The sequence below is a fragment of the Balaenoptera musculus genome, chromosome 15 (assembly GCF_009873245.2).
Source record: "Balaenoptera musculus isolate JJ_BM4_2016_0621 chromosome 15, mBalMus1.pri.v3, whole genome shotgun sequence".
Lineage (NCBI taxonomy): Eukaryota > Metazoa > Chordata > Mammalia > Artiodactyla > Balaenopteridae > Balaenoptera > Balaenoptera musculus.
Window position 1 is genome coordinate 82,945,051 of NC_045799.1, and position 27,324 is coordinate 82,972,374.

General features: G+C 41.3%; 1 protein-coding gene across 2 annotated transcripts in view; it reads left to right on the top strand.

The window, feature by feature from the left end:
* The window catches only part of BAIAP2L1 (BAR/IMD domain containing adaptor protein 2 like 1), an 86,833-nt gene that overhangs the window by 22,134 nt on the left and 37,375 nt on the right, over positions 1-27,324 (top strand). For both annotated transcript variants that reach the window (XM_036826245.1, XM_036826246.1), the window contains exons 2-3: positions 560-635; positions 5,361-5,447. In XM_036826245.1, the coding sequence (XP_036682140.1) occupies positions 560-635; positions 5,361-5,447 (163 nt within the window). The remainder of the gene's footprint in view (positions 1-559; positions 636-5,360; positions 5,448-27,324) is intronic.

Genomic DNA, 27,324 nt, shown 5'->3' on the forward strand with positions numbered 1-27,324 from the left:
GAACTGATGGCTAGGAAAAAAATGCCAGTGACCACCTAGAAAGAAAGTTCTAGGCTGGCCTATGTCTTAGGGCCGTCAGCAACACCCACCCCCATCCCTTCCCCAGTAATTAGGCAGAGCAAAAACAACATCTCTTGGAAATTCCTGTTCTACTGATAGCCAAAACACTGCCCATATAATTAAGTTCCTATCATGCGCCCCTGTTTCTTAGCACTATCATGACAGCCGTTAACTTACCTAAACCCAAAAGGGAGCATCAGCTTCTGGACTCATGGCCCCCACAGGGTGTGCTTTGTAGAGATGGAATGTCTGCTACCTGCTTCATTTACAGCAAATTCTAGGCAGCTCCTGGGCAGGCAGGGAACTGCCAGGGTCACATGCACCTCGCCACTCCATCAGTTAGGATGGAAGTGCTCTTCACTACTTTCAAATCATGACTTTGTGGACGGTACCATCAGGCACACGTGGGGATCCTAGGCTATGCAGTGACACCATCTAGAGATTACTTGATCTGCTGTTCGCTTATTTTATTAATTTGGTTTTTTTGTTTGTTTGTCAGAATGTTATGGAACAGTTCAATCCTGGGCTACGAAATTTAATAAACCTAGGAAAAAATTATGAAAAAGCTGTTAATGGTAAGTCTGTTTTCTAAATTTATAAATATAGAGTGCATATGAAAGCCATTCATTAAATATTTTACTTAATTATTTTTAAATGCTACTGAATTTTAAAAATATCTTTAAATTGGTAGCAACTGTTTACAATTAATCTGTAGAACTTTGCAATGATAGGATATTAGTATACTTGAAATGAGTAAGTTGAATAATAGGCTACCAAAAGTGACATATCTTAAATATCAGATTTTGCTTTTTGACACTGCTTAATCTTTTATATCATTGACATAAACATGTTTTCTACTTTTTACACCAAATTCTTTGTAAACTAATAACATATATAAAAAGTGTACTTAAAATTTTAAGATCCTGAAGCATAGGAATTATTCTCCTTTTTATTTATGTAGAAGAATTTCTTGTCTTTGGGTGTATCACTTTTGACAGTAATATGAGAAATAAAATGTTTAGCCTGAATGGAAAGACATCTAAATTAAAGGTTGAACTTAGATTCTCATTTCAAAATGAGTGCTTAATTTAAAATGAACTCAGGCATTGGCTTTTGTCTCTCTGTGAACCAGAGTTGTTTGCTGGTTTGAACAGATTTCATCTGAGGAAGCCAATGTGCATCTACACAGATATTCCCCTCCCAAAAGGGGAACGTTATCAGTGATCACCTTGATGTGGACCATTTTTTTAAAGTCTTTATTGAATTTGTTACGGTATTGCATCTGTTTTATGTTTTGGTTTTCTGGCCCCGAGGCATGTGGGATCTTAGCTCCCCAACCAGGGATCGAACCCACACCCCCTGCATTGGAAGGTGAAGTCTTAACCACTGGACCGTCAAGGAAGTCCCTTATCAGTGATCACCTTGAAAACTCAAGATGCTAACAATCACCAAATTCTAACATGGTCAGGACAATTCTCTGTATGTAGCAAGTGTCACCCCCAAAATATTCAGATCCCAGTTTTACCATCTACCCTGGTTCACTAAGACCAGCACGTAACATTAGTAGAAAATTTAGTTTCCAGCGGTTTGAGATTTGAAGAAGGCTTCAGACCAAGCTTGGTGTCTTTTTTTCCCCTCTTCTTTCTCTCTTTCACGATACCCCACCTTTGGCTGCTCCCTGATGATGTTTTGAAAGTAAACCTGCGCCCTCACACCCTCAGTGTGAGCCTGCTCCAGGAAAGGGGAGGTGCTGGCGTGACTCGGGACTTTGGATTGCGGACGAGCTATCGTTTCAGTCACTGCAAAAGTAAACTGCTTATTGACTTCCTTCTGGATCTCTGTGCTCTTGACCAGACGTGTTCAGTGTCAGGAAATGCAGCAGGCCTGGGATTTCCCTCCCTCTCCCTCGAGCAGTACCAGTGACTTCTATGGGTGCCCCCTCCCTCCTTCGAAGAACTGGAGCCTTGTTTTGGAAGCTGACTCTCTCCTGATGATTACCTAGTCACAAGACCACAAAGTCATCGCTTTATCCATCCCCGGGAAGGAAATCACTCTGACCTGCAGTGATTTTTTTCTTTCTAGCATGAGCTGCCTCTCTGAGGCAGAGTTTTACAAGGTGACGCAGTGAAGAGCCCACAGCTTAGCCTCCTGCTAACAAGGCTTCTCCCCAGCAGCCTCTACCGCTTTAACACCTCCTGGGGCCTATTCTGCATTTCATAAGGTGTTCCAGGATTTCTGCAGGCCATCTGTTTTTGGCTGAAGCCATTGAGAAACGTCAATAAAATGTGTAAAGTCGTTGGTAAGAAGCTGTAGTATAGTCGAGGATGCCAGATGTGCAGTCAACAGTTAGATTATAGCCCAGGGCAGCAGCACAGCTGATGAAGAGCATAGGACGAGCAGCGTCTTGTACAAGAGTTTGAGCAGAGGCCGGTGGAGTATGGAGCAGGCAGGAGGCCGTGTAGGAGCTGAGCCAGCTGACAGACGTTAGGTTTCAGTAGGCAGACGCTGCTTACTAGTGCTTCAGGCAGAAAAGACAGCATCCAAGCCGAGCCCTGGGGTCCACACTAGCATGGGTGAGAAGCTGTGAGGGAACAGTAAAACATAAGGTGGAACAAGGTCCTACTATGACTGCATTTGGATACAGCATCTGTTACGTATTGCCGCATAACAAACTGCCTCTAAGCTTGGTGGCTTAAGACAACAGTAGTTCATTATTTTCAGTCGTCCTGTAAAGGCAGTACAGTTGTCTGTACACCTGGGACTCTGCAGTTGCAGTGCACTGGGGCTGAGCTCACTTCCTCTCTCAGGCATAGCTGGCTGTCCCAAGAGTACAAGCCCCGTGGGAGTTATGCCTGCTCGTACCCCATTGGCCAAAGCAAGTCACATGACCAAACAGCCTATCAGCGTCCTAGACAACTACACCAGCTGGGAATTCCGGGAGGTGTGACTCATTGAAGGCCATGACTGTAAAAATCTACGATGAACTCCGTGGAGTGTGACAGGCTTACCCTGTGGCCAGTGGGAGGCCATTGAAGGCATTTGAGCAGAACTGTAACCTAGTGAAATCATATTGATATTTTAAGGAAAGTTTTTCTGGTAGAAATGTGTAGTTTAGATTGATGAAGTAGTTGATCAACCACTAAAAATTAATAAGCTCCATTCCTTAAAACAGTAAGTGGTAGAAAATCTCTAATGTATCCACATTAAAAGGGGACAGAACTATGAAAATATTAGTTTATTCTTTTTTCTGGATAAATTATAACTTTTAAGTTAATGCAGCTTTATCATAAAAGCAGGATATTTTACTAGACTAAGAAGGTTAAATAGTTTTAAACATAAGTCAACAGTTAATGAAAAAATTTCAATGTGTGGATGCAAACCAAAAATTTTATTTAAGTGTTGTGTAATCCTGTATTACCATTCTCTCCCGTTAATTTGCTTTTCAGCTTATCAGCACCTTGCAATTTTAAATCTTCCCACTAAAATATTACATATATTAACTTGACAGTTTACTGGCTATAAACCTTGTTTTTCGGTGGAGTCATCTCTTTTTCAGTGCTAGCTGAGACCAAAGAGTCAAAAAGCACCATGATTTAGAGCTGCCGGGGTTGTGTGCACTGCCTCTGCTTCGCCATTGACCTTGGGCACGTCCCAGAATATCTCTTCTCTGCTCCACTTCGTGAAACGGGGTGATAACATCACCACCCTATGTCTTAATGTAGTCTGGTAGATTAATTTAAGTAATGATTTGGAAAGTTTACATAAATGCTATTTGTTATTGCTCTTTTTTATAATTACGCTTTACGGTTATCCTTAGTCTTATGAAATAATAATAGAGTAGAGCATTAGATTTCCTGAACTTGTATATATATGTAGTAAAAGCTGTAACTTTCATAATTTTTTTAATTCTACAAGACATGCAAAAATAGATTAATTTGCCATGAAAATACTACCTTTTTTGGCCTGCAGTATCTTCAGCGGGACTTGGGCATTAATTCATTCTGTGACCTCCTCCCCCACCTTTTTAAAACTTGAAATACCTTTTAAAGTCCATCTTTTAAAAACAATACCCATTATAAACTGGTGTGGCCTCAGGTTTTCTTCTCAGTGAGAGGAAAGGAACCTGAGAGGGGTTGCTTAGGGCTCTTTTATCTCCCAAATCCTGTGGTCTCCAAAGCTACCGGGCAAAGTGATGTCTGTGTATGAAGCTAGCCTTTGAGCAAGATAAAATATTTTCTCCAAAGTCACACTAAATAGGCTAGATCTTATTGAAACGCTTGCTTGTTGTACACCTTCAGTCTCCTGAAACCCAGCCTGTGTAAAGTGACAGAAGGAATGGGTATTAGCAGCTTCCATTAGTTTGTCCAATACTCACACTGTTAGGGCATTTTATAGATTCAAATCCTTTGTTTCAAAAAGGATAACTAACTTGCCCAAGAAGGTCATGTTGTTGGAAGTAACAGTAGAATTCAAACCCAGATTTGTCTTGCTCCTGGCTCCCACCTACAACCTCCCCGCACCCCCCAAAAAAAGAAAAAGGAAAGGGAAAAAAAAGGAAAAGAAAAACAAATCAAAAGCAGATTTCTGTACCTTATAATGTAGTTTTCAGAATCAGTTTGAAAGGAGAAATGTGATTTTTAAGATCATTAGAATCCAGCTTGTATAGCAGTAAGAGTTTTCCTGTCTCTGCCAAAAAGGAGCAGAAAGAAAAGCAGAGCATTCAGTTATTTTTCAGGTAATTTCATTTTTTTGAAATAATAATATATTTCAGATTTCATAGATTTTTCTCCTTGCAACAAGTATGGTAGTTGCTTGTGTCTCAGAATATCTTTTTCAATAGAAAAAGTAAAAATGCCATAGAAGGCCCAGGCGCCTAGGCCAGCCCACACAAGCCCCTCTAGCTAACAGTATTGCAGACCTGTGTTGCTGTAGAGTGACCAGCTTGCTGCAGTGGGTGTGTTCCAGCCCCAGTTCCGTGTTAGGAACATATCCCCTCTGGAGCTGGCATCAGGAGCAGGCAGAACCTTCTCCGGACCCCCGGCCTCTGCCGCTGCTGAAGGTTCCCCAGGGCTGGTCGGAGGCGAGGATCCCGTGAGGGCTTTCCGGTGGGTGGGGGTCCTGCAGGAGTGCAGTGGAGGGACCTCTGCCCCCGGCACAGCTCTCACGCTCAAGCCCTGCCCCCTGAGAGCCACACTTGCCTCAGCCGAGAGGGACTCCGGGGTGTTTGGAAGAAAACCTCTGTGTCGTTTCCTCCTTTCCGTGTGTAAGTGATGATTGTGTGTGTCACCTTCCCTGTCTAGCTATGATTCTGGCGGGAAAAGCCTACTACGATGGAGTGGCCAAGATTGGTGAGATTGCCACCGGGTCCCCTGTGTCGACAGAGCTGGGTGAGCTGACCGTCTGTTACATATAAACCCAACTTGAGCCTTGAGGTTCCGGAGCCTTCCTCCTGTGAGCCCTGATGAGAACATACGAAGTGGCCCAAATCCAGAATGCAAAAGAGGGCTAGCCCAGCACTCCGGTTTGTTCACCTCTGCAGTGATTGACTCCTCCGCGGTCTGTCCAAAGTGGAGGCTTAGTTAAGGGCAGGCCACTAGGAACTGGGCTTCTGCCTCTGAGGTTTGGGCCCTAGTTCCCTGCTGATCCCTGAAGCGTGAAGCCGGGGGAGCCTTGACCCACATTTTTAACTGAAGGGGATGTGCACTCAGCCTCCGGCCTCTGGCAGAGCGTTTCCTGTGACTCACCTTGCAGAGTCCAGCCCCTTTACCTTCTGCTCTTGGCCGTCGCTGTTTCCACAGTCGCTCTCGGTTGTGATTTTTCCGGTTTTGCTGGTATGAATCGATCCCCTGTGCACACGCGGAGGGCGAGGGCAGCCGCACCCTCAGCAGCACCAAGGCTTCTGTTTACAGAGCCGGTTCACTGTACCATCTCCGAAGCGGGGAAAGGTGGATTTTTTTTTTTTTAATAGCCCCGCACATAACCATCATTTTAATAACTTGTTAAATATGTTTTACTTGACAGAGGGTAACATTTCAGAGTTTAAAATGTTTGTCAGAATTTGAAAGGTTCAGAAAACCAGAGGAAAGGATTGGTAAAGTGTGTGTTTAAAGAGAGGTGTGTTCCTCTCCAATTAAAAAGTGGAAAGGGAAGCAGAGGGGCAAAGGAGCACATGTTTAAGGTTCAAATAATTCACACCATTCGTATGTTAAGTGTCTTGAGGGTTTTCAGGATTGCTTGGAAAACTCCTAACTGACCCATAAAAGCCAAGGAACAAATTCAAGGTGTGATGATGGTTCTGGGGTTGGGGGCTGGGCTGCTGCGCTTGCAGTGGATCTGGGCGCTCGTTAACATTCTCTGACAGCTTTTGTCCCAGAAGAGTTCATAGTCTTGAAACCTGTAGGCAAAAGCTAAGCCTGAAGTGATGCTGGGTGATGAATAAGTCAGTACTGCGATACTGAATAGAATCAGTTACGTGTAGAAAATTTTCAAAGCCCTGACTTGTATTCTGTTGTTCTGGCAAGGTCTGAACTATAGTAACTGTCCAAAGTGGATCAATTTAATAAAATACACACTGTGTTATGTAGACAGAAGCAGATAGTAAAATTTAGGACATTTGAGGGCTGATTGGGGTGATTATAGGGTTCCAAAAATAGAACTAAATTAAAAAGAAACATCCTATTTGTGTCAGGCATCAGGGGGAAAAAAACTATGACCCTTACGTTAACACATATGGCGCTTTGACTCACCGTCATTCAGTTTGCCTTTTTACTGTTTTATGGTTCTTGCCACTGTTTAAATAAGACTTCTGTTCCACACCTTATTTGATTCAGCTGTGAGTTTATAATGTTGAATCAGCTGTTTCCACAGCAACCGTGTTGTTATAAACACGAGCTTAAAATTTCGGTTTCAATAAGGAAAATATGTTGCAATGGTGCAGTTTCTTTCATGTGTTTGTATTTCATTCAGAGGGAATGGAAATTACTTGCTGCCATTTTTTTTTCAAGTTGTCCTTTTGCTTATATTCACTATCATGTAGTTAATTTCCTACTCACTTGCAGCCATTCCATGATAAAGTGCAATCCTAGTAGGAGTTGCTTTTGGAGGCCTAACATTTGCTTCTTTTGATTTGCTTAGTTTTTTATTTTGTTGTTAAAGTTTAGACTAAAATACTACCCTGTATCTGTTTAAATTCCTGTATGGAAGAGCACTGGACAATTCATAGAAAAAAGAGAGACCTAAAGTTGATTGTACCTTTCTTGTTTTTCAAGAAGATTTTCTGATCTAGTTACTGACTTTTTGGTATCGGTCTTCATACTTTATTATGAAACTTATGTTATAAATTCCATTTGTTAAAAACTGAAGGGGTATTACATATGTGAAGATTATGAATCATTTCAAAATTTTCATTCCTGAAGAGTATTATCTCTGAAAAGTCTTTCTTTTCCCACGCCCCACCCCCCGCAAAAAAAAAATCCTATAGTTATACAATTTTCCGTTTAAAATTTTTGCTTTGGGAGGAAAATACCCTCTGAGTAAAAATATTTACTTAATTCATAGAAATTTGTAGTGAGGATTCAACTTGGAAAACTTGGCCAAATACATTATTAATGTAAATCAGGGTGGCAAAGCTAAGCATTTCAGTCTCTTCTCACTTTAGAGGAAAGAAGAGGTGTGTGTGGGGGGGTGTTGATTGGCCTTTTACTTTTCGTCTCCTGGGTCGGCCTCTGTTAGTAGCACAGAGCTGCAGCAGTACCATTTCTGACTTGTAGCTATGGGTGTTTTCATTTTGATATCCCTCTTTCGGCATCAGCTCACCCAGTGCTGTGTGAATCATTTAAGATGCTTTTGCCCACGAGTAACAAAACACCCAACTAACAGTGGTGTAAGCAATAAGGATGTTTATTATCCCACATAAGAAGGCCAGGAACGAGGGGTTCTTGGTTAATCATTACTAAGGACTCTGGGACTTTCTCTCTTTCTTCTCATCCTAAAGCCCAGCTCCTCATGGTACCAAGATGGCTGCCCTGCCATTGCTAGTCTCAGGCATCACATCCTCCCTCTTCCCACTATGTCCAAAAGCAGGAAGGAGCACCCTTTACAGAGGAGGAAACCTTTTCCCAGGAGCCCCAGCACACACCCTCTTGTTCCCTCTGGCCTGATTTGGATCACACGCCCATGACCCAGCAGCAACAGAGGTTTCCCAGGCATGGTTGGCCAAGGGATACATCGAGGGGGAGAGGGCACAGCTGTTAGGAGGACACCCGATGGTGCCACCAGTCAGGCAGCTCTGGTTATCAAAGGTCTTGTTTCAACGGCTTTCAGTGAAAGGAAAGAACTTACACACATGTTACTGCTTTAGCTGTGCCGTGGGCTGCAAAGTGCTGCTGAGTTTTGCTTGTGTCTCTGATTGGGATAGTGTTTTTCTCCCACATGGGTTGTGTGGTTTTACTATCATTTGTGTACTTCACACTCTATTTATGATTGTTGTTTCTCCAGTAGACCACAGCCATCCTTCCCAGTCTATTCCTGTTTGGGAAGTGGGACTCCCAAGCACAGAAGATGAATTAGGGATGTGGGGTAGTTTTTGTTTTTCTGTTCTTTTGCTTTTCTTCTCAAGCCTTTGGGTATCTTTTCATCACGAACTCTTGGGGCATCTTCCCTGCCTCCGTTTCTCTCTCCTTTCTTTCCTCCTCTCATCTTCCTCTCTGCCGACGTACCTGCACGGTCTCACAGCCTCTTTCATCACTGCCATATTTCTTTCCAGCGTTTTTTTCCGGTGAGTTTGTGCCTAAGAGCCAACATTGAGTGCTTGCTCTCCTCGGGCACAGGACCCAGTGCCCGACAGGGCCTTTAGTTCAGCATCTCATTTAGTCCTCAGGGCCGTCCTGCACAGAGCTGGGTGCAGGCACTTCCGCTGTCTCCGTTTTCCACGTAAGACCCAGAGGTGAAGTGTGTGCCTGGGTCACACAGTAGCAGGTGGTCCGACTTGAGGATCTGAGCTCTTCACCTCTGCACTTACTGCACTTCACTGAGGCGAAGGGAAAGGAAAGAGGCAGCCAATCACGGGTTGCTGAAGAGGAAGAAAGCGGGAACCCCACGGCGGGGACCTTTTCAAGAAGGAGATGAGAGGGAATCGTTGGTGTCAGAGCAGCCGAAGACTGGGGAGGGGCTGGCAGGTGTGGTGATTGGAGCTCACTGGCCCCCTCGGAAATGGTGGCTTCACTAGGGTCCTGACCATAAACACCAGGTGTTACAGGGTTGAGGAAGATGGAACTAACAGAAGTTTTACTTACATATGTATGCCTTCTTACACGTATTGCTTGACTTTTGTACAGCTGTGCTTCACATAGAAACTCAGGTCTCATTAAGTGCGTGCTGTGTGCCGGGTCCTTCGTGTGTTGCCTCATCTCATCCTCAGGAGCCTCGTGGATAGATGTTTCCTCCGAGGTCTGCAGGGTGGATGCTCACCCACCCCGCATTTCCCTGGGGAGGCTAGTAGACCATAAGGGTAAACTTGGCAGTCACAGCCTTCTGCGTGGTGGTGAGATAACCTCCATGGGCAACCACATTGGGTCCTGTGTCCTTAGCCATGTGCTCTGCAGCCAAGCAAGGCAGAGCAAGGGCTGTGGAGGTCGTGACCTCCACGAGAGGATGGTAGGCAGCATTGGTGCTGCTTGGGAACGATCCTGTGACCCAGGACGGGGAGGCCAGGCCAGATCTTATTTTCCCCTGAGACTGCCCAACACCCAAGAGATGCTCAGGAAAGCTTGTGTTGTTACAGTGCCGCTGTCAACTTACACCACCCTGGGCAACACGTCACCTTATGAGTGGTTGGCAGGACTAAGGGAGAGGACAGCAACACGTTCTGGGTTGTTTGAAGATGAAATGAGATAATGTGCCTTGTGTTTTCTGAAGTTTCACAGACCAGAAAGATGCCTCTCTGTTGCCGCTTCATATGTTCACAAGTATTTGGGAACTCAAAAATCAGTACCAATTTTTTTCATTGACATTATTCTCTTCCATAAAGTAGGTGATGTGTTTGTAAGAATATACGTTTTTGTTTGATTATTCAAGAACAAATTATTTCAGTTCTCTCCATTGTATCTTCATCTTCTATTTCATTAATCTCTACTCTTACCCTTGTTTTCTTCCTTGTACTATCTTTGGGATTATTCGGCTGTTCTTTTTCTAATTTCTGAAATGATACATTTAACTCATCAATTTTAAATACAGGTAGGACCACAAAGATGACCATACAAGTTAAAACCATGCAAAGCCATCTTAATAATCAATGGGGAAAATTATGATTCTCCTGTGACCTTTAAAAATGTTTGTCAGAAGCATTAAAAACTCTCTCACTTTCAGTTATAAATGTGTAAGGAAATGGAAAAAATAAAACTGATATTTATTTAGTACACAGTACTTTAAAGCATTAGAAACACTGATAGTTAAAGCATTTTTATTTATTTGTAAAAAACTTGAGTCGTTTCAACAACTCTTGTCGCCTTCTTGTATAACTTAAGATACAATATGCTTTTGCAAATTGTCATGCTCCTTTCTAAGCTTGGATCAGCTTCCGGCATTTTATCCTCGGTGATTTCAGTGTTGTGAGACAGCCTTGAGAGTTCCTTTAACGTGAAGTTTTTTTGGCTGGTATCACTTTCTCTGAAACACCTTCATCCTTTTCACCACAACCGCTTTCCTCAATTATGTTGATGATTCTGGGCTTCACTCCATTCTTGTGGCTGTACATCCAGGGGCTCTCAAACAGTAGCAGTGTTCATGTTCCCACAGGCAGGTATTTCTTCTGTAACTCCAGTTACAGTCATTGTTACCACTTTTAATGTCTTTGCTGCACTTCCTCTTTCAGTTATTCATATTTGTAACACATCACATAGGTTTGTCACTGGGAAACAGGGAGGCAACACACCTACACACTTTGCTGTCTGTGTGCTCTATTTGCAGTCCTTGCAGCAACACCACACTGTCTTAATTACTGTAACTTTATGATAAATCTTGATATCTAGTAGGAGATATCAAGTAAAGTAAGTAGATCTTATTTGAGATTGTCTTAGCTATTATAGGACTTCCGCATCTACATGTTCTTTAGAATCAGCTTGTCAATTCTCACTAAAAAAAAAAAATACCGAATTTTTGACTATAGATTGAATCTATAGATGAATTTAGGGAGAACTGACTCAGTCTTCTAATCCATGAAGATGGTACATCCTTTTAATTACTTGGGACTTCTTTAATTTCTGTTAGCACTATTTTGTAATTTTCATTGTAGAAGTCTTGCACATTTTTATACATGCATTTTTAGATACTTAGGACATTTTTGTCCTATTGTAAATGGCATTTTAAATTTTTTTATTTTCTACTTTTTTTATTCTGTTGAGATTTCAATTTGTCATTCTTTTTCATTACTATAAATTCTATTTAGTTCTTTTGAAATCTGTGAATTAATTTTTATCATTTTAATAATAGCTCTATTGAGATCTGATTAACATATAGTACAATTGCCCCATTTAAAGTGTATAGTTCAGTGGTTTTTAGTATATTCACAAAGTTTTAAATTACCACCACAGTCAACTTTAGAATATTTTCCTCACTCCAAAAAGAAATCACATACCCATTAGCAGTCACCTCCCATTCACCCCCAACTCCAGTCGTATTTAACCATTAATATATTTTGTCTCCTATAGAGTTGGTTTTGCTGGACTTTTCACGTAAATAGAATCATACAATATGTGATCTTTTGTCACTGGTTTCTTTCACTTAGCACAATGATTTCAAGGGTCATTCACATTGTAACATATAGCAGTACTTCCTTTCTTTTTATGGATGATAATATTCTATTGTATAGATATACCACATTTTGTTTATCTGTTTTATCAGTTGATATTTAGGTTGCTTCTACCTTTTAGCTATTAAAACATTACTGCTGCTATGAACATTCGTGTACAAATTTTGTGTATACATATGTTTTTCTGTCTCTTGGGTATACACTTAGGAGTGGCATTGCTGGCTCATATGTTAACTCTAAATTTAACCCTTTGAGGAACTGCCAGAGTGTTTTTCAAAGCGAATGCCCATTTTATATTCCCACCAGTAGTGTATGAGGGTTCCAACTTCTTTAAGTCCTTGTCAACACTTGTTATTGTCTGTCTTTTTTATTATAGCCATCCTAGTGAGTGTGAGGTACTACCTCATTTGAGTTTTGATTTACGTTTCCCTAGTGGCTAATGTCGAGTATCTTTTCATGTTCTTACTGGTCATTGCATATCATCTTTGGAGAAATATCTATTCAGATCCTTTGCCCATTTTTACTTGGGTTATTTGTCTTTTTATTATTGAGTTTGCCAATCAACTTTTAATAAAGTTTTGTTTTTCTGTTTTGATTCTTTTTATTATCAGTGCAGTTTGAAGTTCTTTTTTTTAAATTTATTTATTTATTTATTTATTGGCTGCATTGGGTCTTCGTTGCTGTGCGTGGGCTTTCTCTAGTTGCGGCGAGTAGGGGCTACTCTTTGTTGTGGTGTGCGGGCTTCTCATTGCAGTGGCTTCTCTTTGTTGCAGAGCACAGGCTGTAGGCACGCAGGCTTCAGTAGTAGCGGCATGTGGGCTCAGTAGTTGTGGCACGCAGGCTTAGTTGCTCCGTGGCATGTGGGATCTTCCAGGTCCAGGGCTCAAACCCATGTCCCCTGCATTGGCAGACATTCTTAACCAACGTGCCACCAGGGAAGTCCCAGTTTGAAGTTCTTGACAGTCTAATTCTGCTGATGCTTTATTGTGCCTCTTGATTCTCATTCATGTGGAAACATTTCTGTATGGGTTTTATTGTCATCTCATGTTCTCTTCCATGTTGGGGTCACCTATGGATGTGTAAAAGTTTTGCTATTGGAAGTCACCAAGAAATGAAAAGTAGAAATGCCAAGCAATGGTGGAGCTTCTCTCATTTAAATATGTTTAGTTCTTAGAAAATAAAAATAGTTGATGGAATATGATTTACCATTTGATAAAATTCTTGTAAAATATTTAGAATGTGCAAATGAAATGCTCCTTTATTTTCTGTCGTATCCATACTAACAAAGGTATTCTGCCAGTTTTGCAGGGAAAGTGACTCAGACTTTATGGAAAATATCTTTAAATGTCTAAAATTTGTAAGCTATTCTAATTATCTAAAACTTAAATAATGGCAGGTTTTAATTTTCTATAAATAGGCTAGATATACATCCTTCTCCCAAGAGTCATTCCTAATGGTTTTCTCTTGAAAATAAAAGGTCCTTTATGAATAGTCTGTTCTCCTATTATAGAGAATATTGAGGAAATGTGTCATTGCTTTTTCTCTACTATAATTGAAAGTAATAGAAAAATTTTAATGATTCAAGAGAAATGCCAAATTTTAGTCATTTTTATGCTAAATGCGCTGAACCACTAGAAGATTACAGTAAGAATTAGCATATATATTTTGAAGTTGCCTTCAAATTCGCTTTGTTAAAGCGTCACCTTTTATCAGTTGTGCCTTAACCGAGCAAACAAGAACCAAGGGGCTGGCCAGCACCGATTTGAAACTAAAATTTTATTGGGACACGGCCGTGCCCACTTGTTCATGTGTTGTCTGCAGCTACAGTGGCAGAGCTAAGCGCTTGCAACAGAGGAGACCTGAACTGTTTACAACCCTGCCCCTTGCAGGCCCTTACTTGACAGCAGAAGGCCTTTAGGGTCATCCAGTTGCTTAAGTCACTCAGGACGGAGCCATCGTGTGAGGGATTTGATATCCTTTTCTCCAAAGAAAAAGCAGCTCCTTACCATCTGTGATCTAAGTGCTTGGGTTTAAGACTATACTTTCCGGGATCATTCCTGTAGTCTGTTACTAAGTGCTTGGGTTTAACACACATTAACAGCATGATCCCAATAACCACAGCGTGTAAGCAGCTCTGGGGTGAAACTGCCTTGCCCTGTTGGGAGGAACAAACGAACAGACAAATGCAAAGCCAAAGACCAGAGCTCTGTAGTCAGGATTTGGCAGGTAAAATATTTTAATCCACTGTGTTTGTTAAATAGTAAGTCATATGAATAATAATTCATGTGACTCAGGTTGTCAGGGTGTGTACCTGTAGCCGTGCATATAAATCCTTATCACAGGTACACAGTTCAACTCAAGGAACAGAGCTTATTTAAAAGAGGAAACTGAAATTTGTCTAAAGCTTCCAGTTTTGTCCCTAAATCAAATGACGTTTATTTTTTAAGACTTAGGAAATATGGAAATGGCGGAAAGGGAAAACAGAAATGGTCAGGGGAAAATATTTTGGCAAAATATTCAAAAGAAACTTTGAACCAGTTTTTTCATCTTTAAACCATAGAAAAATAAAGCTTGTTCTCACTTATTTCTCAAGGAATAACAGGGGACTTTCTTCAGGGAGTTGACAAATTTCCTGTGAGGTATGAGAACCTCAGCATTACATAAATTTAGACTATGTTATTATGTTCCAATTCAGCCAGCTATTACATTATGTATGTATGTATGTACGTACGTATGGCTGCATTGGGTCTTCGTTGCGGCGCCTGGGCTTTCTTTAGTTGCATCGAGCGGGGGCTACTCTTCCTTGCGGTGCATCAGCTTCTCATTGCGATGGCTTCTCCTGTTGCAGAGCATGGGCTCTAGGTGTGCAGGCTTCAGTAGTTGCAGCACATGGGCTCAGTAGTTGTTGCACGCAGGCTCTAGAGCACAGGCTCAGTAATTGTGGCACACGGGCTTAGCTGCTCCGTGGCATGTGGGTTCTTCTCGGACCAGGGCTCGAACCCGTGTCCCCTGCATTGGCAGGTGGATTCTTAACCACTGCGCCACCAGTGAAGCCCACATTATTTTGAATCATCTGTTAAATTGTTTGGGCCAGTTTCTTAAATTGATCACAAAACAGAAGATTTTATCTCCTCACCATCAGGGAACCTAGAAAATCATAGGTTTTCTTTTGTTATTGATAGAATGTGTATTGGTCATGCAATTTAAAAAAATATATTTATTACAGTTTTGTCTTGTTGACAGTCAAAATCCAACCTGACAGTCTAGGGTCTTAAAAATAAGAGCAGAAAAAAATACCTGAAATATTTTTTTTTAATGTTATTCATTCAGAGAAATATCATAAATAGATTCCTAAGGTCTAGATAAAATAAAAGAATACATGCCAGAGTCAATGAGAGAGCTAAGTTGAGTCAAAGCAGTTGTTATTGACCAAAACCATTTATCTTTTAGTGGCAGGTGAGGCTCACTTTAAAGAGATGAAAATCCTTTCTGCAAAAATAGGAAACAGTTAATAGGGAATTTATTTTATTTGCTTAACATTGTACCTGACGTATGCATATTAACTCCTGTACTCATCGTGATAGCTCTCTGAAGTGGGTACTATTATTATTATTATTTTCAGTTTACAGATGAGGAAACTGGGGTTCAAAGAGAGTTAAATAACTTGCCAAAGTCACCCAACTGGTTAACGGCTGGTTAATTTGAGCCCAGGTAGCCTGCCAGCTGTGTGGCCTATTACACTGATTTAATTTTCTACACGTCGAAAAGATGGGCTTTTTCTGATGTGATTTATTTTATGGCAGTCAGATTGTCCTGTCCATTATAGTTCAGCAGATAAAAGGTTGTGTTAAATAGTGAACCATCATATAGTCTGAAACTGATTGATCATGTGAGTATGATTCTGTATTTTGTGTTTTCATCAGCTTTAATCAAGAGTTTGTATTTTGTATTAGGAGCATTTATTACATGACCATTTATTCCAACTTTGCAAATGACTTGCCATTTCAATTTTCAGGTGGCACCTCTTTGGGAGCAAAAAAAGATCTAACTGTAGAGAAAGATAGGCTTATAATTTATAAATGTATAATTTATAACAGCTATATGAGCACATACCATGTAAGTCCATATATCATCTAGGCATATTGGTATAAGTATATATAAATTTCTAAAACTGTGAGAGGATGTTCTGTGTTGTAAATTGTACCTCTCTATAGAAGTTATTATAAGAAAAGCATTCCTTCTCCCAGCTTTGAAGTAACCATATGTGCAGATGATATATCATAATTAGTAAAAACTACAGATATAAAAGCTAAGATGTCAAATCGAGATCAGTCATTTTAACATTTAATGCTTCCTGACGGCATGATGGGCACATCCTGAATGTCAGTCTGAAATGTCATTGCCTATTTTTCAATGCACTTTATGATACTTGCCCGTTCTCTTAAATCTTTGAATTTTGAAGTGTGTGAAGGGAAAATTATCTTGTTTAAACCCAGTTTTCACAATTATTTAAATTGGTCTTTTTCTCCTCAAAGGATATCATGTGTCCTGTCAACTCCGGATGGGGAGAGGGTAGGACTCCTTATTCTCAGGCTCTCAGCCGTGGCCAAACAACAGTGGTCAGGGGGCCGCAGCAACTGTCCAGGTCTCCACGAGGCAGGGGCCTGGGGGCTCTGCCTCGTGACCGCCTCTGTCGTCATTCACGAGGGCTACCCGCATCCTCTCACAAATGCCTGCGGTGTCTTACTCTATTCATGGCGCTATGCTGGGCCTGAAATCAGGAGTCAAACAAAAACACAAAGGTCTAACACACAAGTAGGGGAAGGGACTTCACAGCAAGAAAGAGTGGCTCTGGTCAGAGGCACCAGACACAGCAAAGGGTATGGCCCTTGCAGGAGGTTGAGGGGGGAGGACAGCGAAGTTAAAGGGAGAGGGACACGGCGGAGACAGGTGTAGTTAGAATCGTGGTGCGGGTGAGGCCTGCCTTGACCCTGCTGGCCACATGTTCCCAAGCGCACGGGCATGCTGCGGAGGAGAGTGACAGCCTCGGGGTGGGGGGTGGGGGGGCAGCGCGGTAGATTCCTTGTTAGCGCACATGGGATTCTGAATGTTTTTGGTCTTCAGCCACTTGGAAGTAAATGTACTTCCTCAGGTACTCTTTCCTGGTCTGGATGCCTTAACAAGATTATTAAAAGTAAGGATGCCAGTGTAAATCAGCTATCCCTCAATTGAAGGAAAAAAAAAAAAAAAGTAAGGATGACAAGGAGCACATGAAAAGATGGTCAACACCATTAGCCATTAGGGATTTGCACGTCATAACCACAGTGAGATACCACTTCACTCCCCACAGCAGCTGTAATTAAAGAGACGATGGCATGTGTTGGCAGAGATGTAGAGAAATGGGAACCCTTGTGCATTGCCGGTGGGAATGTAAAATGGAGCAGCTGCATTGGAAAAGAGTCTGTCAGTTCCTCAAAATACAGACTTTACCTTATGACCTGGCAATTCCATTCCTTAGATGTCTCCTCAAGAGAAATGAAACATATGCCCATACAAAATCTTAGCATTATTCCCAGCAGGCACAAGGTGGAAACAACCCAAATGTCCAGCAACTGATGAATTGATAAACAAAATGTAGTATATCCATACTGTAGGGTGTTATTCCGTCATAAAGAATGAAGTACTGATACATGCTACAACATGGATGAACCTTGAAAACATGCCAAGTGACAGAAGCCAGATTAAAAGGCCACATATTGTAAGATTCCATTCATACAAAAGTTCTAGAGCAAATTCATAAGAGACAAAAAGCAGATTGGTGGTTGCCGGGGGCTGGGGAGAGGGGAGAATGGGGAATAACTACTTGATGGGTACAGGGTTTCCTTTTCAGGTAGTGAAATGTTTTTGAACTGGATAGTGTTGATGGTTGTACAACATTGTGAATGTACTAAATGTCACTATTGGTAAATTTAGGTTATGTGTATTCTACCACCAAAAACCCCAAGTATGCCACTTCTGAGAAGTCCCCAATATATGGGCTATCCTAATTAATTCATACTAAAAACAATATAATAGACATTGTAATGATTCAAGAGGCTAGTGGTACCCATTTCCCAGCCCCTGTGAAGGGTTTTAGTTGGCCCCGCCCGACTCAGAATGAATTACACAGTAAATGAATTTTGAGGTGCACACTTCCAGTTGTAAAATACGTAAGTCATTGGGATGTAATGTACAGCATGATGACTATAGTCGATAATATTGTAGTGCATATTTGAAAGTTGCCAAGAGAGTATAACTTAAAAATTCTCATCACACACACACAAAATGTTTTGGTAACGTATGGTAACAGGTGGTAACGACTTCTTGTGGTGAATGTTTTGCAGTGTATACAAACATTGAATCATTTTGTACACCTGAAACTAATACAATATGATATGTTAATTATACCTCAATATAAAAAAACTTAATGAATTTTCTTGGCGTTAATGGAAATACAAAATTCAAGAGTCTCATGTAATTCTCACAGCAGTCCTCTGAGGAAGGAGATATCATTCCCATTTTATAAACAAGAAAACGAAAACTTAGGTTAAATAACTTGTCTAACTTCACACAAGTAGTTAGGAGTGAAGCTGGGGTTTAAATTCCAGTTGGTTGATTCCATGGCGAGTGCAGGGTTTCCCACAGACTCCGAGTTTAAGCTTTAAGGCCTCTCAGTTTCATGACATCTTTTAAAACCTGTACTTAATTTTGAATTTGTGATTTTGTACTCCTTAAAGAGGACCCCACAAAAGTTGGATTTCTACACAGGGAACAAATTACAAAAGTAGTCTTTAAAATCTGGAAGACAGGGTGTGCAACAGAAGGGTGTAGTCGCTTGTGTATTGTTCCTGAAATCCAGTGGGAGGAAGTGACAGGAAGCCGGCATTTGGGTCAGTATAGAAAATGGCCTTGGGACAAGTCCTCCTGTAAAACCTGCAAAGGAGCTATGAAGAGCTGTGCTTGCAGCAATGTCTCGAGAAGGATTCTGAGGCTGGGGGAGGTATCCTGATGGTCCTTTAGCAGTGTCTGCTCTAGGGAGGTTCCAGAGGGGGAGATGGCAGCAGTTACAACAAATGTGCCACCACTGCCCTGCTCAGTGAAACGTTCAGTGAGAAGTAAGCTCTAGGATGAGCTTAGAAATGTTTGTTGATGGACTAAATGAGTGTATCAGATAAGGGTGTTGGGCTCTTGCATTCTAACTCTATGAATCAGGTTTTTCTAGGCTTTCTTGAAACCATGACTGTCATTTACAGCATTAATAAACTTGGTCCCCACCTTCAGGGTATCTACAGCTTAGTAAGGGAGATTATGAAAATATATACATACATAACTTTAATACAGGACCCAGTGCAAGAGTAAAAGGTACAAAGGCTACAGGACTTCATGGGAGGAGGCGATCACACCCACACGCAGGTGGAGGAGGTAGAGGCAGACTGAGTCAGGGGATGCTGTAATCCTGAGTAGGAAGGGGGTGGTTTCTGGTGGAGGGAGCAGGTGGAGGGAGCAGGTGGAGGGGACAGGGGATATTTCAGTTTGCCTGGGATTCAGGGCTCATGGAGAGGATCGTGAGTGAAGGTTAGAATTGGAGCCTTATTACTTTGAGTGATAGGCTACAGATTCTGTGTGTGTTTGTATGTCTCATTTCAAATTGAAGTAAGAGTTAGTATTATTAGGACTAAAAGGTTTTGCATTATTAAAAGCTGACTAATATTTTAGGAGCATGAGTTCAAAGATAAAAATTATGAGATGACTAAAAAGGCAAATTAAATGGCACGCTCTTTACAACTAAAAACTGGACTCTTAGTGTCCAGAATAAGTCTATTCCTGTAACTCTTGAGTGCAGTGAAGCTGATATGTGTATATGTCTCGGGTATTTATAACTCAAAGCTATAGCTGATAGCAGCTTCCATTTTTATAACAGTAGAAACTTGTGACTTTTTTCTCTCCATATATATATGATTAAATGTTTTAATATTATCTCACTTTTATTCTCTACTCAATCCTGCCCAACTTTCCACTTCATATTAATATTTTAAAACAACTTATGAATCCTCTAGGAAGTTTAGAACTTGTTTTATAATGAGTATTAAAATACACTTCAAGTTTTTTAAAAATTAATACTTTTACTGAAAAATGAACCTAAGAAACAGTTTCTATCCTTATTATTTTAAAATGTCTGTTTTAAAATAATTAAAACCCGTGGCTATATAAACTATCTTGGGCACTGCTTTTTTTTTTTTTTAATCAAAGTATAGTTGATTTATAATGTTGCATTAGTTTGTGGTGTACAGCAAAGTGATTCAGTCATATATATATATATATATATATATATATATATATATATATATATATATATTCTTTTTCAGATTCTTTTCCATTATAGTTTATTACAAGATATTGAATATAGTTCCCTGTGCTATATACAGTAGTACCTATATTTTATATATAGTAGTTTGTATCTGCTAATCCCAGACTACTAGTTTATCCCTCTCCCTGCTTTCCCCTTTGGTAATCATAAATTTGTTTTCTATGTCTGTAGTCTTATTTCTGTTTTGTAAATAAATTCATTTGTATCATTTTTTTAGATTCTACATATAAGTGATATCGTATGATATTTGTCTTTGTCTGACTTACTTCACTTAGTATGATAATCTCTAGGTTCATCCGTGTTGCTGCAAGTGGCATTGTTTCATTCCTTTTTTTTATGGTGGAGTAATATTCCGTTGTATATATTGATATATACCACATCTTCTTTATCCATTCATCTGTCGATGGACACTTAGGTTGTTTCCATGTCTTGGCTATTGTAAAGAGTGCCGCTGTGAACGTTGAGGGGGCACTGCTTTTTTAACTTCACATTCCACACATATTTCTTTGAATTCATAAGTAATCCATTTACTCGTCATTTTGATGGCTGCCTACATTTCACTTCTTTAAATTGTCTTCTCTTGGCACCGAGGTGGAGTCCCAGCGCTGGGGAGGAGGGTGAGTGTTGTGGTAGCAGGATGAGTGCAGGGTTTGTTCTTCTTTGCTCTTGTGGAAAATTGTCCTTTAACTAAAAAGTCCTTCTGTGGTTTTCTGAAAAGCACATAAAACCAAATATTCAGTAATCAGGGGATCACAGCAGTGTTTCTTTCCTCATTTGCATAGCAGTATGCTCAATTCAGTGAGTGTCTGCTAGGCGTTGTTCTGATCACTTAGGGATAAATCAGTACGTTCAAGTCCCTGCTCTCGGGAACTTGTGTTCTAGTGGGTGGTAAACAGGTCTATTTGCCAGGCAGTAATGAGGCGAGGGGCCACTGATGGAGGAAAGCGGTGGGCACAGCTGGTTTGTTTTGGGTGGGGCGTCAGGGACATGCAGTCAGGAGGGAGAGCGGATGTCCCGGGAGACCGTTCCGTGGAGGCCGGCAAGTGCAGCGTTCCTGAGGCCTGGTGAGCTTGGGTCCCAGTTGGGAAGCCGGTCGGTTGAGGTGCAGTTAAGGATGGGGAGAGGGAGGGGATGAGGGCTGCAGGTGGGTTGCGCGGGTGGGACCAGGCCCTGTGGGGCCTTGTGGGTCATGGTAAGAACATTGCCTTTTGGCCTGAGGTGAGGGTGACGAGCTTCTGAAGGTTTTGAACTCCGGAGTGGCAGGGTTCTTCCTGGCTCTGCTCAAAGAATAGGCTGTAGAAGGGTGGGAGCAGGGACACGGGTTGGGAGGCTGTTGTCCCAGTGCAGGTAGCCAGAACGCTGGGTCGGCCTGGGATCGAAGGGAGAGGCAGTGGGTTTGCTGTGCATTGGCCGCCAGCTGTGAGGGGGTGTGGTGGATGAAGAGTCAGGGTTTGTTCGTAGATGTCTTAGGTTTGGGCTGCCTGTTAGACTAAGCGGAAACGTTGAGGCAGCAGCTGGAAACGTGGGTCCGGAGTTCATTGAGCGTGTAGCTTTTTATCCCTGTGGGCAAGACGGGCCCTCTTTCGCTCGCGCAAGGTGCCCTGTGGCTTCCCTCAGTCGCAAGGAAACCAACAATTATAAGCATCACAGCGAGTCAGATGCTTCACCTCTGTGTTCTCATTTGATTCTCGCCAGGTCGTATCGGGGGCTGTTTGTTTACATGTCCATCATACAGATGAACCAGGGATGCAGGGACCAGCCCTCCCCACCCCACATAAAGCCTCACAGCCGCAGGAACGTGCCGGTCGGGCTGGCAGCCCAGCCCTGTTCTGAGCACTCTTCCCCAGTGTAGCTGCGCTGCAGGCTGTGGGGTTCCCTGCCGTTTGCAGTGGATCGCCATCTTTTTATGCCTCCCTAGTTCCTTTCCTAAAGCATTGTTTTAGTTTGTTTCAAAAGTTTAGGTGCATCAGGCAAGGTGGCCATCGACCGCTCTGTTTGACTTGGAGTTACGGCCTGCGCGTGTGGTGCGTTTGGGCTGTGACAGGTGCGGGGAGGCTGGTTGTCATGGGCTGCCTTGGGGATTCAGTCCTACTACTTCGGTTTTACTTCCTGCACAAACCAAACATTGAGCTGAAATGGCTTCAAGCGGCCAGGCCGGCCCTCACCCAGTGCGTCCGTGCCTCTGTGACACTGCCCCCCCCAGAGGTAGCCTGTTCCATCTTCAAACAGCCCTAATAATTAAAGTGTTCTGGTGGATGTTGGGTACACATGCCTGTCCCTGTAATTCACACGTACTGGGCATCATTCTGTCCTAGGGTACCCGGTAGGGAAAATCTAATTCCTTTTGCATATTTGAGTGAGGATGCAAAGTAGTTAAGAGCACAGGCTCGGGGTCGGACATGAGTTCAAATTCCAGCCCCACCACCTTTAGCACTTGTGTAATTTGGGGAAAAATCATCTAACCTCTCGAAGTCTCAGCTTCCCCTTCTGTACCGTGAGGTAATAGAGCTACTTCTTGGGCTGTGATTACTAAATGAGGCCATTTCTGTAAGGCAGCTAGCACCGTGCTTGGCACAAGGCAAGTGACACCTGTAAGCTGCCCGTGAGGATCATACAGTTGTCATCTTCCCGTCTGAAGTGGAAGAAGGTGAGGAATACTTTTGAACTGTGAAAGCACCAAGTTATCCTGTTTGCTCAGTTGTCCCTTCGGAGTAAGAGATATAATTAAATGGATTCTGGATTTTGTGGAATCTCCCTTAAATTCACGTCATAATAGGACTAACCAACATCCACATGGGGAGTATGGTTTTAGATTAATGGCTTTCCATCCAAAAGATGGGAGCAGTAGCCCAGTTTTATTTTGTGTTTTTAAACTTGCCTAATTAGAACTGGTTGCCTTAAAAGAAAACAACAAAAAACCATATTCTTTTGAAAAATTTCTTCACTTAAAAATTTAAGATGGTTTTACTCAGTAATACTGGACGGAAACTGTCTCTTAGTGCCTCCTCTACCTGTGTATTGTCCTCATCTTTGTGTTTGGGGGTCCTGTTTTAATAATTTTAAAGAACTTAAAATTTTTTCAGATGTAGCATTTTTCAAGCTTAAATGAAAATGCCTGCAGTTAATTAGTGATTCCATAAGAATAACTGGTTGTCAGCTTCATTCATTATTGATAATGCGCACCTGCTATCATTTTTGTTGGCATCAAAATGGTTGTATTTTAACCTTAATCTACTAATCGATGACAAAGGAAAATAAATAATTAATGTTAATTTACCTCACTTGATGTAATAACTTATAGAAAACTTTTAATCTTTTCATGCTGTATTTTACATTCACATGTAAAGAAGACAACTGCTTATAATCTGTATATGGATGCAAAATTGATAAATTATTTGTGTGATATAATTGATACACTTGAATAAATTCACATTGTTCTTTTAGCTAAAATAAGAGCAGTACATTAAAATCCAACTTGGGAAATATTTTCATTGCAAATCCTGTACTTTGTTTAACTTGACAGCACTTATGTGTAGCAGGTAGGCTAAATTAGTTTAATTGCTAATCAAAAATGAAGTGGATAATAAACATTCAGTTTGCTTCCTGAATCAATCTAATGACAGAATTATCACCTAAGCCCCGAATCTCCACCCTCCTTGACATAATACTTGGTTATAATTTTCTGAGGGGACAGCTCTACTAGGTATTACCTTAGGTATTGAGAAGACTAGATCTCTGATATTGTGGGATTGCATTTGCTCTATACCTAACTGAAAAGACTTGATTTTAAAATATCCAGAAGGTTTTCTAGTGATAGTTCCCATTGAGATTTAAGTCCTGTTGTTAGGATAATAGTAATATTTTATTTTTAAAAGCATTTTTACATAAGCTTAAAGTTAATTCAGTGTGTCAGTCGTATGGGGTTTATTAGTTTACATTTTTTCTTTCTCCAGACCTTATTTAGAAAAAGAAAATGTTTCTTAAAAAAGAAAAAATGTTTTAATGTTTCTTTTTCTAGCTACCTCCTTAATTCACTTTTCTTCTATTGCCAAACTTCCAAAATAAGTAGTTTATACCAGCTTCCTCCCTTCTCCCTTGTCTCTCCCTTCCTCTCCCACTTTTTATCAGGAAGCTGGAAGGAATCAAACACTGAGTGTCTAGTGTGTGTCTTGCTCTTGGCCCATTCCACTTGTTAGGCACTTAATCCTCACAACTCGGGTTGCCAGGTGTCCAGCACTGAACCCACAGAGTCTGGGATTGTAGCTTCTTGCTTGGCAAAATGAAAATTTTATAAACAAATATGGCTCTTGTTTTTTTAAAAAAAATTATCTTGTTTGTGACTCAGAAGCCTCTGAGACTGGACCTCAGTGTTACTAAATCTTGGTGATAGGAAACAAAAGATGACAGGAACTTGCTCCTGGAGCCCTGAGGATGGAAACAGCCCCACCTGGAGCCGGCCGGCTCTGCTGTGGCTGCAGATGGATGCCCAGCGCTCACAAGTCAGGGACCAGGCATTTGGGTTCCACAAAAGTCACTTTTCCTGTAGGCATTCCTGTAATCAGTATATTTATACCAATACAATCAAACACTACAGATGCCACTTCCTGATAGGTCCAGCTTTTGCTGGTTTTCTTCTCCTGCCGTCACTGAACTTCCATGCTTCGCTGCAGTCACCCTTTCATTTGTTTGTTCAGTGTGTTCATTAACAACCAGACTTTTAAGGCCGGTGTGTTCCAGGCAGGCACTGGGGGGCACATAGGTAACAGAATCAGAAGATCAAGTCCTCTTCCATGTGTAACTGCCAGAAACGTTCAGACACTACGTGTATGTTCCTCCAAGCAGGGTGCTGGTTCCTAATCACTGCAGGTTCCAGATGGCTGCTGTGAATTTATTTTTAATTAATAGACTTTATTTTTTAGAGCAGTTTTAGGTTTATACAAAATTGAATAGATCTCACACAGTTCTCACACACACTCTCTCCCCCACTCACTATTTCCCCTGTTTTTAACATCTTGCATTGGTTACAAATGATGAACCAGTATTGGTACATTATTATTAACTAAAGACCATAGTTTATATTGGGGTTCTATGAGGCTGACAAATGTATAGACAGCCACCCCTCCACCAGTCCTTGGCAGTCACCGATCTTTTTACTGTTTTTATAGTTTTGCCTTCTCCAGAATGTCATTTAGTTGGAATTGTGTACTATGCAGCCTTTTCAGACTGACTTCTTTCACTAAACAACATACATTTAAACTCCCTTCATGTCTTTTTGTGGTTTAATAGCTGGTTTCTTTTTAATCCCTGAATAATATCCAGTTGTACAGATGTACCACAGTTTGTTTATCCACTCATCTGGGTTGTTTCCAGGGTTTGGCAATATAAATAAAGCTGCTGTAGGCATTCATATACTGTACAGGTTTTTCCATAGGTATAATATTTCTAGTCATTTGGTTAAACACCTAGGAGCACAATTGCTAGATCAAATAAGACTGTTTACCTTTGTAAGAAACTGCCAGACTATCTTGAGAAGTGACTGTACCATTTTGCATTCCCACCCGTAATGAACGAGCGTTCCTCTTGCTCCGCTTCAGCATTTGGTGTTGTCAGTTTTCTGGATTATAGCCGTTCTGATAGGTGTGTGGTGGTGTCTTGTTGTTGTAATTTGCAGCTCCCTAATCGTATGGTGTGGGTCATCTTTTCATATGCTTATTGGCCACCTGTATATCTTACATTTTAACTGAGTTTGCTTTCTTATGTTTGAGCTTTAAGCAGTCTTTATGTATTTTTTATATGTATTTTGGATACTAGTCCTTTATCAGATACGTGTGTTGCAAATATTTTCTCCCAATCTGTGGCTTGTCTCTTCATTCTATTAACAGTGTTTTTTGTAGAGCATAAGTTTGTAATTTTAGTGAAGTCCAACTTACCAGTTTTTTTCTTTCATGGATCATGCTTTGGGCATTATATCTAAAAACTCATTGCTAAACCAAAGTCATGTGTATTTTCTCTGATGTTATCTTCTAAAAGTTTTATAGTTTTGCATTTTACATTTAGGTATATGCTCCATTTTGAGTTGCTTTTTGTTAAAAGTGTAAGGTCAGTGTCTGGATTCATTTCTCTGCAAGTGGATGTCTAGTTGTTTAGCATCCTTTGTTGAAAGAACTATCCTTTCTCCATTGGCTTTGTCTCCCCTGTTGTCTTTGGGTTTCTTTTGAAAATCCTTCTAAATGGAGTGTCAGTTATAATCCACTGTTATTATCCTGGAGTCCTGTTGATGGGTGATGTGGTGGTAAAGTACTGGAGAGGGAGACCATTCTATAGTCTCATGTTTAAATCTCCATTGTTTTGTTTTGTTGGGTATTTTTGGTTTTTACAGTGGGCCACAGTATCTGGGATATGACCTTCGGAAGAGTTTCTTAGCCTTTTTTTCCCTCGCCTTACTTGAGACAGGAAGGCTAGAGGGGCTGCAGGTAGCTAGTTGTCCTTCCCCAGATCAGATGAAGCTGACGAAAAAAGTGTTTCCCTGGAGGGCTAGCCTTCCTTACACAGAACAGAACAAGAACAGAACAACTCTGGGCAGATTTCAAAATGGTCGTTTTCCCCCTCCCCCTGCCAGAAGCCCCAGAGGAATTTTCTCCATTCCTAACAATAAAAACCTGGTGGCGAGGATGCCTCCTGGAGATAAAACTCATGAAAACGTGAGCCGCCTGTTGTTTTTAACTCTCAAGCTGGCCCACACTGAGCCTCCAGCAAATCCTCAGTTACCGTTTGGGTTCCTGGCAGCCATGGCTCCAGCATCAGTCTCTGCTCTTGGTAAACTCTGATTTTCCACATCAGCCTGTGAACTTAATTCTCTGATGAATCTAAGAGTTGTTTTTCAGTTTGTTTAGCTTGTTTCTTGTTGTAAGTAAGGGAGTGACGACTTCCAGGCTTTTTACGCATTGGAGCAGAAACCAGAAGTGCCCTTGCAATTCGTTCTAACCCGCAGTGGTCAGATGTGCCTCTTCTCATCATGGATCAATCCTGATAGATACTGTTTAACTACAGT